At 29.8% G+C, this 13,248-nt stretch overlaps 1 protein-coding gene across 2 annotated transcripts in view; it reads right to left on the reverse strand.

The window, feature by feature from the left end:
- Positions 1-4,206: 4,206 nt before the first annotated feature.
- Positions 4,207-13,248, reverse strand: part of LOC111684299 — a 148,351-nt gene continuing 139,309 nt past the window's right edge. For both annotated transcript variants that reach the window (XM_046954670.1, XM_046954671.1), the window contains 2 exons: positions 6,459-8,269; positions 4,207-4,481 (listed from right to left, as the gene is read on the reverse strand). In XM_046954670.1, the coding sequence (XP_046810626.1) occupies positions 4,322-4,481; positions 6,459-8,269 (1,971 nt within the window). In that variant the 3' untranslated portion in view covers positions 4,207-4,321. The remainder of the gene's footprint in view (positions 4,482-6,458; positions 8,270-13,248) is intronic.

The raw sequence follows: 13,248 nt of genomic DNA on the forward strand, positions 1-13,248 counted from the left end.
TTTATTGAATAATTATTTGTGACTGTTTAAACTGTCATAAGCCATGGTCACTTGAATGCGGCACAATGGGGGCAATATCGACATGAATATTTTTTTAAACAGGTTCAATTTTATAAGGATATATTAAATGTGTGTTGATGTATGTAACGTATATATATATGATGGTTCTACAACTTAAAGTATATCAACCAGCTCAGAATCATTTTGTAATGTCCGTCCGTCTGACCTTACATATAAAACATTTAATCACAAATTTTAAGATAATTTAATATAATGAATAAGATCAATTGGGTTTTTTTACTATATCTTCGGAAACTAAATTTAACTTGATGAAAGGCAAGCACTGGGAAAAGGGGTGATGTTAATATCTATAGTCTGCCAGGACTATAAGCTAATGATGAGAGGTGCCTTCGGTGTGCACGGTGCTGTTGCCGAGATAACAGATACCCCACAGGGTAGTGACTGTGGCAGTGTGCGTTGGAAATGAGTTAATGTTAAATGTTTATGAATTAAGAAACCTTTATTCGGGTCTCCACCAAAGATACAAGCCGTGACAGATTAAATCGTCGGCGGCTGGCCGCCGTTAATATTTTGCAAGCCGCGACGCACCAGACTTTTTTCGGCTCAAAAGCTAAGCCGTCATAAACATTGCTGCTGATAATGATTTGAATCGCACATGTATTTCAGAAAATAATTTGACCAATTTGTATGGAGTTGCCACTATTTTAAATTTTTATGGCAAATTGAAACAAGTTGCCACACAATACGATGCTAATATTAAAATAGTGAAAACTATATATAATAAATATCCATTTTCTGCAGAAAAAAAAAACTTATATAGAGACAGGTTTTTATATAACAGAATAATATACATAGATTGTTTAATATAATAAACGTTAATATGGCATCCGATATTTTCTATAATAAGCCGCCGCCGGCGTCCTAAAATGGTTGCGCCGCCGATCATTTTGCATCGGCTTGTATCTCTGGTCTCCCCCCGCTTTTATACATAGAGTAAGTTTGTCGGGTGTGTCTTGAGTGTGTTCTCCGTGAGTAAAAACAAATTTGATGAATTCGAGTTTGTAAGCGGAAGTGATGATTTTGCTTCTCGGAAGTTATAAATGTCCATTTTCTGCATAAAAATCATATATAGAGACAGGTTTCTATATAACAGACTATTATACAGAGCTTTTTCAATATAATAAACGCATATAAGGTCAATTACAAATAGAATGATATAAACGTGATTCACAGAGTAGAAACAATGAACGTACCCAGCAAAATCTTTACTTAACCGATAAGTAGGCAAGTAATATTGAAGCAAAGTACTTACACTTTTTTCAGTACTAAATAATATATTTGTTTTACGATGACCAAACAAATCTTAGACTGATCCTTATAAATTTGGTAGAGAGATTTTGGCTAAAGCGAAACTTGTTCATGTCAAATTTCATCGCTGTGTTCTAGTAATGATCGTTAAAGTTATTTTCCAAAGGGGACCTTATATGGAGGGTAGGGCCTATTATGGACACAACATCTTAAAATTTAAGAAAATGATTCTAATTTCTATAAAACTTGTTTAACTTGAATTTTATTGCTATATATGTATGTTTCCTAAAGTCATTTATGAGCATTAAAGTTTTTTCTGAAGTGGACCGTATATGGAGGGTAGGGTCAATTATAGACCGATCCTTATACAAGTTTACAAAAAGATTTAGGTTTCTATAAAATATGTATGTTCCTGTGGAATTTCCCCGCTATACATGTTTCATACAGACAGTTATGAGCCTAAAAGTTATTTTTTGAAGGGGACTTTATATGGAGGGTTCAGTCAATTATGGTCCTATCCTTATACAATTTTATAAAAAAGTTTAAGTTCCTATGAAACATGTATTACCACTACTGTATAGATGCTTATATTAACCAGTTATGAGCGATAAAGTAATTTTCTGAAGGTGGCCTTTTATGGCGGCTAAGCGAAATCGTTGGCCGATATTGTCCATTGCCCAACAAACTGCATTAAGTAAAACTGTTTATGCAAAATTTCAGTTCATAAGCTACTTCCACATGTGCTATACGGTGCTTTCAACAGTCAGAAGGACAGACATGCCTAGATCGTCTTAGAATCGTATAAGGACCCAGAATCTATATACTTTTTGGACCTTAGATATATATACTTCGAATGTGTTACAAACTGTATGTAAAAACAAGTAAAAAGTTATAGTCGGGCGAGGCCGACCATAGTTTTTTAGTTTAGTTTTCATAATAAAGCATTTAAGTTTAATTGTACCTTGCCTCATACAATAGAAGATCATGTGACAAATTTCATTGAATTATCTTCAAAATTTCGACTTGTAGTTTGATTACAATTTTACAAGCCATATTCGGGGGTTCAGTTGTATGGGGGCTAGGTGAAATAATGGACCGATCTTAACCATTTTCAACAGAGGTTTGGGACAATAGAAGATCATGTACCAAGGTTTGATTACAAGGTTTACATGGACGGACGGACATAGCTAAATCGGTTCACGGACATAGCTAAATCGGTTCAAATCGGTTCCCTACTAAAGTGATGTAGGGTATAACAATATACCCCCAATCTTTTTTGATGGTTTGTGTAAAAATGAGGAAAAAGAAATCAATATCCCTAACCCCCAAACGCTTGAGCTAGATCCGCGCCTGTCACAAACTTCACATGGACACACGGGGGGAAAGTTTTCCTAAACCGATTGGTATTCCTAAAGTTTCGTTTATTACCAATATTATGTAGTGTTACAAACATCAACTTAAAGCATTATACCCTTCTATCTATAGTGGTGTAGGGTAAAAAATGTGTAATTGATTTATTTCAAAACGACTACTTATTACGAAGTAATGTATGAAATAACTACATTACCAGCAATACCAAAATTTTGATTTATATTAATGGGTAGATGTTACTTTATCTAAATAGAACTATTAACGTTTTTTTAGACAGAAATAAAACAAAATTTATTTTTTTTTAAATTTGACATTAAATTTCTTTTATTTTTTTTCTTTAATCCGATTTAATAAAATTAATTGATTTATAATTCTTATTATTAAATTGTTGTGTTTTTTATTATTATTACAATAGTCATATAATATATATATATATATTTTTTTTTTTGTATTTTATTTTAATATATATTTTTATATAGAAGAGAAATTTAATTTAATTATTTATATATATTTTATTATAAAGAGAGAGAGGAAGAGAGAGTGTGAGAGAAAAATTAAAACACTAATAATACTTATTAACTAATTAATTGGATAATTGCCATGTATGAAAGTATTGTTGTCATTTAGTTGTTATTACACAGTTTATGGTACAAATGTAAGGATAATAGCGACATTCTGTGGGAGAGGGTAATACAGTTTAAGGTTGGTTTTGTTTGTGGTGGTTAATTTGATAAAAAATAATGTATAAATTTAAACAAAAAAGAATAAAACTTAACTAAGATTTTATAAAATAGGCATTATATACCAAAATAAAAGCGAAAAAAGTTTTTATAAAAAGAAATAATTTTTAAACAAAATTTGGATGTTAAAGATTTTTTTTTAATGTTTGCTAAATTTAAAGATTTTTTATGATTATTATAATAACACAACTAAATTAAACTTAAAAACAAATAAGGCAAGTTTTAATTAACACTAAAATTATTTAAAAAATAAACTATAATTATAATGAATTTAAATTTTTTATTTGTTTTATATTTAAATTTGAATAAAATATAAAATTCAAATGCCATCTTTGGTTGCTTAATTATTTGCTATTAAAGTTTTTTCTTTAAAAATTATTTATTATTTACTACTAATTTATAGTTTAGGTGTTTTTGTTTAATTTAAATTAAATTTAATGCTTTTAAGCATTTTTAACTGGGTGTTTTTTTTGTTTTGTTTTGTCAATGGAATTAATTTTAAATTTTTAAATATTTTTTTTTTTTTGTTAATTTTTATAAACAATTTTCTTTTTTTTATAATTATTTGTCATATTTAAATTTTTTTTGTTTAAAAATTAAAACTTGTTTTATATGTTACTTAACAAGTTGTAATTACAGTATTACAATTAATTTAATACTAAATACTATAAAATTGGCTGGATTTTTTTTGTGTTGTTGCTTTTTTTTCATTAATATAAAAAAGACAAAAGAATAAACACATTTTATTTTATATGTTTAAAAAAAAGATAATAATATTGTTTTTTTGTTGATATGATTTTGTTAGAATTTTTTAATAAAACTAAATTTATGAATTTTATAAACATTATTGCCTTTCTTTTTTTCCAAAATGTGTTGAGAATTTAATCACGTTCATCGTATTTATGTACAAAATTATTGAGTCCTGTTAGTTGGGAACATTGATTGGTATCGTAGAGTGACATTTTAAGGCGTTTGCATTTGGCCCGACGATTTTTAAACCAGAATTGTACGTTTTTACTTTCCAAACGGGGAAACTTTTGTCTGCAATAGAAAAAAAAAAGAAAATAGTTGCAAATATTTAGTAAAATTTCATTTAAAAATAAAAGAAATATTTAAAACTTCAATAAACGGAATCTAGATTTCGACTCAAAAGCCTAGAAGAACACAGAAATGAAAAAGAAATATACACGATTGTTACTAAATTGACACCAAAGTGTTTGTCAATGTTTAGTTTACTTACCACGTCTGTTAATGTTTAGACAACGGATGTGTATAAATTTGTATTTTCAACAGTGAGTGTTGATGTGTTGACGTTTGTAAGAAATATGCAAAATTTAGATTTCGAGTGTTGTCGTACGTATGCTTATTTTTTGACAACAGATGTTATTGACAAATTTATAAACACTTTAGTGTTAATTTGGTAACAGGCGTATATATTTCTTTTTTTCCCTCTGTGTTAAATCCTCACGATAATAAAAATAGTTTATATCTAAACTTCATCACATCGTTATATTCCCAACAAAAATAATACGAAGTACTTCCAAAAGAATAACATTTATCATCACTTCAAAAGAAGCGCTAAGTATAACTTATCAAATGTAAACAATTGGTAAACGAAGGATGAAGGATTGACCATTTTTAAAACAGGGAACTAGTCCCAGAAAAAATAAAACGAAGTACTTCCAAAATAATAACATTTATCAACACTTCAAAAGTAGCGCTAAGTGAATTTGTTAACCTTCTGTGTAATGATGTTCGATTTGATGCTAAATGAAGGATTGACCATTTTTATAACAGGGAACTTGTCCCAGCAAAAATAAAACGAAGTACTTCCAAAAGAATAACATTTATCACCACTTCAAAAGTAGCGCTTAGTGAATTTGTTACTTAAACTTCTGTGTAAGTTATGTTTGATTTGATAAGTAAGTTTATTTTTAGGTTTTATATTATAAAAAAATTAAAAATTACCGATTGAAAAGTACCAAAATGTTCCCTGTTTCTATAAAAAATCTGTATATTTTATGTCATTTTCTTACTTATAATATATTCTGAAAAAGTACTCAAACATAAACATTTTATAGAATTTAATTTACTTTGGATTCTGCACATTTATATTGCACAGTTCAAAGTTCAATATAAAAGTAATTTCAAAAAGTAACTTTTGAAGAGCGAAAAAGTACCTAAAAGTCCCTTTTTATGAATTCCCACTTAATCTCTGCTTAACATATATTGAATGTCATGTATTTAGGTTCAATATTTTAGAAAATCAAAATAGTACCTTTTGAAAATCAAAAAAGTACCAAAAAATCCCCTTTTGTAAGTTCTCACTTCATTCGGGCCTACGTGCTTGATTTCATGTTTCTAAGTTTAACATTCAAAAAGTACCTTTTTAAAAAACGAGCCCTTTTATAGGTTTCATATAATCATATAATTTCTTATCTGAAGGTTCATTATTACAGAAAATTCAAGAAAATACCTTTTGAAAAACGATCAAGTACCAAAAAGTTCCCTTTTATGGGTGCTCACTTAATTCCTACCCTATATACTTAATTTCATGTTAAAAAGTATCATTTTATAAACGAAAAAGTACCAAAAGAGTCACAGTTTACAGATGCTTATTAACTTAGACCTGTGTATGATGAAAAACTCAAAAAGTACCAGTAGAAGTACGAAAAAGTACCAGAAAATATAAAATCTCATTAACTGCGGATCATGCATATAGTCATAGTTCTATATTGCGGAAAACTCAAACAGTACTAGTTGAAACATTGAAGATAACTCAAAATCTACCACTTCAACAGTGAAAAAGTACAAAAAAGTCCCTTTTTATTGATCTCCATTTACTTTACGTACCTAAATCAAGAAAGTACTAAATTTACATAAAAAAGTACGAAAATATTTTTACTTTGCATTGCATAAACATACCAGACAATTATCTATATTTTATCTTCTAAATATTCGAATCTACTCAAATCTCGTTCTTTATATAGAAAAAACAATATCACTTTAATAACTCACCTATAGGGCATCGTGTTCAAATCTTCGGTATATTTCAGAATCAAACTATGCGATGGATGTGTATTCATGGCAAACCATTGCTCTAACTTTGGCACCTCTGTAACGGGATCGATGAATGTACGATTTCTTTTACGTCTCTCCTCATTGGAAATACTCGATAAATTTAAACCGCCACCACCCATCAAGGGATTCGGTTGCATACCAGCAGCAGCAGCTGCCGCGGCAGCATGATGAGCAGCCGCAGCAGCATGAGGATGAGCAGCAGCGGCAGCAGCCTGACCAAAACCAGGCATATAATGACTCATATACATAAACGATTGCTGAAACATACTATTTGGCACCATGGGAAAGGGTAAATCTTTACGTTGAGCAGCGACCATGGCATTATTCATGTCTGGTGAGGGTGAACGGAAATCTTCCAAATGACTGGTATCATTCTCATCATCATCGTCATCCATATCGAGATCTTCATCGTCTTCTTTGGAAGAAGGATTTTTGGGTGAAGAAGGACGCGATTGGCTTTGAGTTAAATCATTGGCCGATTGATTGTTATTAAGCGAATTGGAAGAATTATTATTAGTTTCATTTTCTTGCTGCGACTGTTGGGCACCCTCCTCGTTTGTAGCATTTTCGGTGTTGTCCAGATCATCATTGCTTTTATTTTTATCGTTGGTAAATTTATCTCTATCCTCAAAACTACGCGATAGAGCACGTTCATTCTGTGACTCATTTAGAACACCCGATTTTTCATCTGAACTATTGTCATCTATTAGAGAGCTTTTGTTTAGTAATTCATTATTGTTGTCTTTTGCCTCCATATCGGGTGTAGTTTGATGTCTTTCGTGTATGGTTAAGGATAAAGGTAATTGTGGCGAGTTGGGTCTAGAGGTGTCTTCATCCATATCATCTGAATGCTGCGACATATTATCAATATCTTCTGATTTTAGGCTTAAGGGACTCTTCATGAAATCATTAGATAGCGATAGATTACCCATACTGGAACCCATCATTTGTTGTTGACTACTCATGCTGCCGGTACTACTGCCACCCGAAGTCTGGCCCAATTGACTGTGTTGACCCAAATAACCATTCATGGCTACATGCATGGCACCAAAACCTCCACGCATTTCGGCTCTTTTCTGAGCTGCCCGAGCATTTTTAAACCAGTATACAACATTATTAACATCTAAGGGTTTTCTACCACGTCTCGATTCCAAAGCATTTAACTGCACCACATAGGCTTGTATTTGTTGTCTAGAGGGGTGAGGATTTTCCTGAAACCATTTCTGTAAACGTGGCAATTCCATTTCGGGATCAAAACTTGTGCGCATACGTGTCTTTTGATTTGAAAACTGTGAATGTGCTGCCAAATTGGCATGATGATGCATGCTAGCATGCATGGCTGGATGTACCATCATATTGGCATGATGTGTACTGGCTGCTCCGGGCAAAACTGCTCCAGCATGATGACTGCTAGAGTCATTTAACAATAACGATTCACGACTGGCACTAATACTACTGGCCACATTTGAGCTTACCGAGGTGGCAGCATGTAGACCTGCTTGTGCAGCAGCCGCCGCTGCTGCAGCTGCTGCCAAAGCTGCTGTACCCATATTATGTTCCATGTCATTGCTTACACCCGTGGGTGGAGCATTCATAAAGGGCAAGAGTTTGGGTCCCATATTGGATTGGGGTGTTAGTTGATTGGACCACCATTGATCGAATTTACGACGTAATTCTTCGGGTATATCACCGCCGGGAAAAGCGAAAGGATTTTGATATGAACTACGACAGATTTGTGAAAGTGTTACCTGTGAAAAAAAATTAATAACATTTGTTAAAGCGTTGCTTTAATTAAAGTTTTAGCAAAGTTTATGAAGGCATTGTGGTAAGTACTTATTTCACTCCCTATCTATAAGCAAGCGTGGTAAGTATTTGTCTCTTAAGTCATTACAAAATCATTAAAATACTGTTGTGTTAGTAAATTTTGACAGCTTTTAATTCCTTAATTGGTAAAGCAAGTTTTTGTTGGACATATTTACTATAAACTATGTCCCTGAAGGTGGGGAGAAATCCTTGAAATTATATTCAAAGTTAGTTTATTATCTAGTTTATTATCAGAATACGTGTAAATGATCATATCATTAAAATTTCATTAAACTATATCAATGATAGAAACCATTTTGTCATTTAGTTTAGTTTTATTTCCAAATAAGTTTTTGTCAACTTAATACCTGTTGTCAAAGCTTAAATATTTCAAAAAATTTATTAACTTATAACCAAAACTATGGGGAAAAACTCTCATATACTTTTAGCAAATCCCTTAGCAATTTAATCCCTCAACTTGATATACAAAAGTAAGAACTGATAGATACGATAAATAGTACAACTGCACGTAACGTTTTGATAGCATTTGCTTAACTCCACAAATCCATTGGCCAAACATATATAAATACGAGTGGCTACACGTCTATATTACTAATAATACTACTCATACTAAAATAAAACCTATTGAACCCCTTTTTTCTATATAAACCCCTTTTTTCTATATACATACATATATATACTCTTTGTGATTACTAAGTTGACGCCATAAAAATCACAGTTAAATTGTACATGACAAAACGCTTTACCACAATAAAATACTCAAGTACCTGGGATTCACTAAACCATAAAAATATACAATATATCATGATACACATACACATTAATGTATGTATGTGTATCTATCTATATGTTAAAGAAATCAAAATAAAATTGATTGCAATATAATATTTAAGTAAATCAAAATACTTTTAATATAATGTATTTGAGCAAAAATTATTTCAAAATGCAATTTTTTACTCACACACGACTGCATTGAACAAATATTAAATCAAGATCATTTGATAAGGACGGACGCGAAAAAAACTAATAACAACTTTTTTGTTAAAATAATAGATACAAAGATTAATAAACGATATTTGGTGCAAACGACAAAAAGAAAAAACTATTTGTAATCACTTGATGAGCAATAGATAACACTATTTTGTTAGTCACTGTTATCATTAAAACACTAATGTTTATATTCAGCCCAACAGTTTTACAAGGGATTTATTTAGACTCTATTTTTAAAGATTTAGTCATTGTTAGATTTAAATTTAAAGATTTTTTGTACACGTTATTCCATTAGTTACTTCATAAATTACCGGTAATCTAAATGGTAATTACTCCAAACTTCTGTAAAGTTAACAGTAGACAAGAAGTCAATTTGGACTCTCACTTTATTGTTTCTGCAATTACTTTAAACTTTTGTAAGGCTAACAAAAGCTAAGCTGTCAATTTGAACTGTTTATACCCTACACCACTTTAGTGGGAAGGGGTTTGTCGATTTAGCTATGTCCGTCCGTCTGTCCATGTACCCCTTTTAATCAAACTACAGGTCGCAATTTTGAAGATAATTCTATGAAATTTGGTACATGATATTCTATTGCCTTATTGAAAGTGGTTTAGATCGGCCCATTATTTCACCCGACCCCCATAGAACTGTATCCATAGTTTTATTAAACAATAAATGGTTTAAGTATATCTCAGGCAAAGTACAATTCAAGTATATCTGAGGAAAAGTACAATATTCGTATACAGGTGTAGGGTATTGTATGGTCGGCCTCGCCCGACTATAACTTCTTACTTGTTTTTGAATGTCTTATTAATTGTTTGAGTTATATTTATAGATTTTTGTTGACGATACAACCTTAGTTACTTTATAAGTTCCAGGTAATCTAGCGGGTATTTAATCATCATTTTATTGGTTTTAAATAATCTAGAATGCTATTACTTTAAACTTATTGTAAGTCAGCAAAAGGTTATTAGTTACTTCACTCGCTCTAGGTTATCTAGCGCAATGTTAAGCAATACTTTAGCTTTTTTGTGTAATTCAAAGTGCAGTCTCTGCGAGTCTTAATAATAATTCTAATAAATTAAATTTATATAAATTTAAATAATGCTAATACAAGTTCATCAGTTACTTTATATATCCTAGGTAATCTGAAAGCGGATCAATCAATTAATACTTTAGCGATTAAAAAGGGAATAAAGTCGGAACTAACATCAAGAGAATTACAATCAAATTTATACCATTAGGACGACAAAATGTTGAAACACACCCCAAACTGCTGAGTTAACTTACAAAAATATGCAAACATTCATAAATAAGAGGGTAATGACAATTTGAAAATAAAATCAATTAAACCATCATTGACAATGACTAATACATACATATATTAAAAATTCTAACCATGTACTTATTAAACCATTTGTGCACTCTATACTATTTCTAAATACATACTAATACACATTTTCATTGCAAGGTGTCACCGTGATTTATAATTAAACAAAAAAATTTATGTCTCCGTCTTAATGAGTGTATTAGCTCTTAAGACTTTATATAAGATATTTTTGGTGTAATTACTAATAATAAAATTGTTAAAGTGTTGTTTATCACATGATTATTATGACAATCAATTTTTTTTCAATATTTAATTATCAGTTTATTGTATGTGTTTTGTATTGTTTTTGCAAAATTATATTTTCTATAAATTTAAAATCGAAAAAGAAGAAGTGCATTTGATTTTTATTGTCTCATTTTATATTTATGTATAATGATTTATAATGTCAGCTCATTAAAGAATTATCATTTTTATGGCGTCATATGATTAGGAAAAGAGGTTCCATAAATACGTTACAAGGCATTAATATTTGTTTTATTTATTTTTATATAAATATTTTATTTTAAAATTATCTATAAGTAAGCGTTTTTTTCGAAAAAAAAAACTTAAACCTTTAAGGTAATCAATCAAATGGTATTTTTATACAAAAAAATATACAAAAGATTATTTAAAGAGGGATTTGGCATAGAACAAAAGTATGGATGACTTGTACTAGGTGGAAGGAAATGTCAAAATAGTAATGTTAGGTGTTGTCATTGATTAGTTAACCGAGTAACTAATTATCTTAAAAACTAACTAACTAACTAGCTAGCTAACTAATTAACTAACTAACTATCTAACTAACTAACTAACTAACTAACTAACTAACTAACTAACTAACTAACTAACTAACTAACTAACTAACTAACTAACTAACTAACTAACTAACTAACTAACTAACTAATTAACTAACTAATTAACTAACTAACTAACTAAAGCGAAGTACTTCCAAGAGAATAACATTTGTCACCACTTCGAAGGAAGCAATTACCTAACTATCTTATGTAAGGTTTTAAGAACTAACTAACTAACTAACTAACTAACTGACTGACTGACTGACTGACTGACTAACTAAGTAACTAACTAACTAACTAACTAACTAACTAAATAACTACCTTACTAAAGCGAAGTACTTCCAAAAGAATAGCATTTATCAAAACTTCGAAAGAAGCAATTAGTGAATTTGTTTAGTTTCTGTGTAAGCTATGTTTAATGACTTACGAAGAAGTGAAAATAATTTAATTTATTCATTGCTTAATATATTATTGTTCTTTATTTTTGTGAGATAAATAATTACTTCTTAAGAATGACTTTAGAATTAGTGAATCTGGAATTAAATTAAAAAGACATCTCTCCTATGACAAGCCTATGTTAAAATCATCACTTCGTCAGTCTTTTTCCATGGAGTAATTTCTACTTCTTTTTCGCTTCTTTGGAAGTCCTTTTTTTTGCTGGGTATGTCTTTTTATTCTTAATTTTTGTGAGATAAATAATCATAAAAATTACTTCTTAAGAATGATTTTAGAAGTAGTGAATTTGGAGTTAAATTAAAAAGACATCTCTACTATGACAAGCCTATGCCTTCTTTTTCACTTGTTTGGAAGTACTTTTTTGGTGGGTGTGTCCATTTATACCTTGTGCTTACTTTACAGTTCTAAATTTGTAAGATAATTTCATGAAATTTGAACATTTTCTAGTTTCGATCAAACTAAGGAAGAAGCTTATTAAAAATGTAATGATATTATACATAAATTACTAATGTAGACGTAAATCCCTTTAGAAATATTAATAAGGACCATGTTAATCTCCTGTCCCCATATAATCCATCATTTATGAAATCTAATTTTTGTCAGCAAATTGTTAAAATATGTGTGAATTAAGTTAAAAATGAAATTAAATACTTAAATATTAAACGTTTTTACGAAATATTTTCTATTTAAAGAAAATTTGCAATAAATATTCTATTTATTAAAAAAAAACTTTTTTTAATTAATTATTCCATTTGCTTTGTAAATCCTCTAAAAAAGGTTTAAAATACTTTTTAAAGACCTCATTAAAAAATCAAATAAATAATATAGTTTTAGCTTAAAACAAAAGCAAACTATAATTGTGTTTTTTTGTTTACAGCAAAAACAAAAACTATGCATGTATCCTTAAACTACAAAAAAAGAACGAGTCCTCTTAAGACAAAAAACAGCAATAAAAATTGTATAAAATATACAAGGATGTGTAGACAACACATACGTCGTTTAAAGCTTTTCTTATGTTCTAAAGTATTAAAATTCATTACAAAAAAGACATTTAAGGATTATAAATATTTAACAAAAGACAAAATATTATGATAAAAAAAAGAAATACTTTTTCCTTCAAAAACAACAGAAAACTATTAAAAAAAAACGTCTCACACATAACTAAACTCACATACTACAACAGCATTTATGCCAAAAAAAAAGAACAAGTGATGAGGGCGGATTTTAATTTTAAGAGGTTTATCGAAAAATGTTTTATTCTTTAGTTCGTTATTCTTATGTTTTAAATCAAAA

This window comes from Lucilia cuprina, chromosome 6 (assembly GCF_022045245.1).
Source record: "Lucilia cuprina isolate Lc7/37 chromosome 6, ASM2204524v1, whole genome shotgun sequence".
NCBI lineage: Eukaryota > Metazoa > Arthropoda > Insecta > Diptera > Calliphoridae > Lucilia > Lucilia cuprina.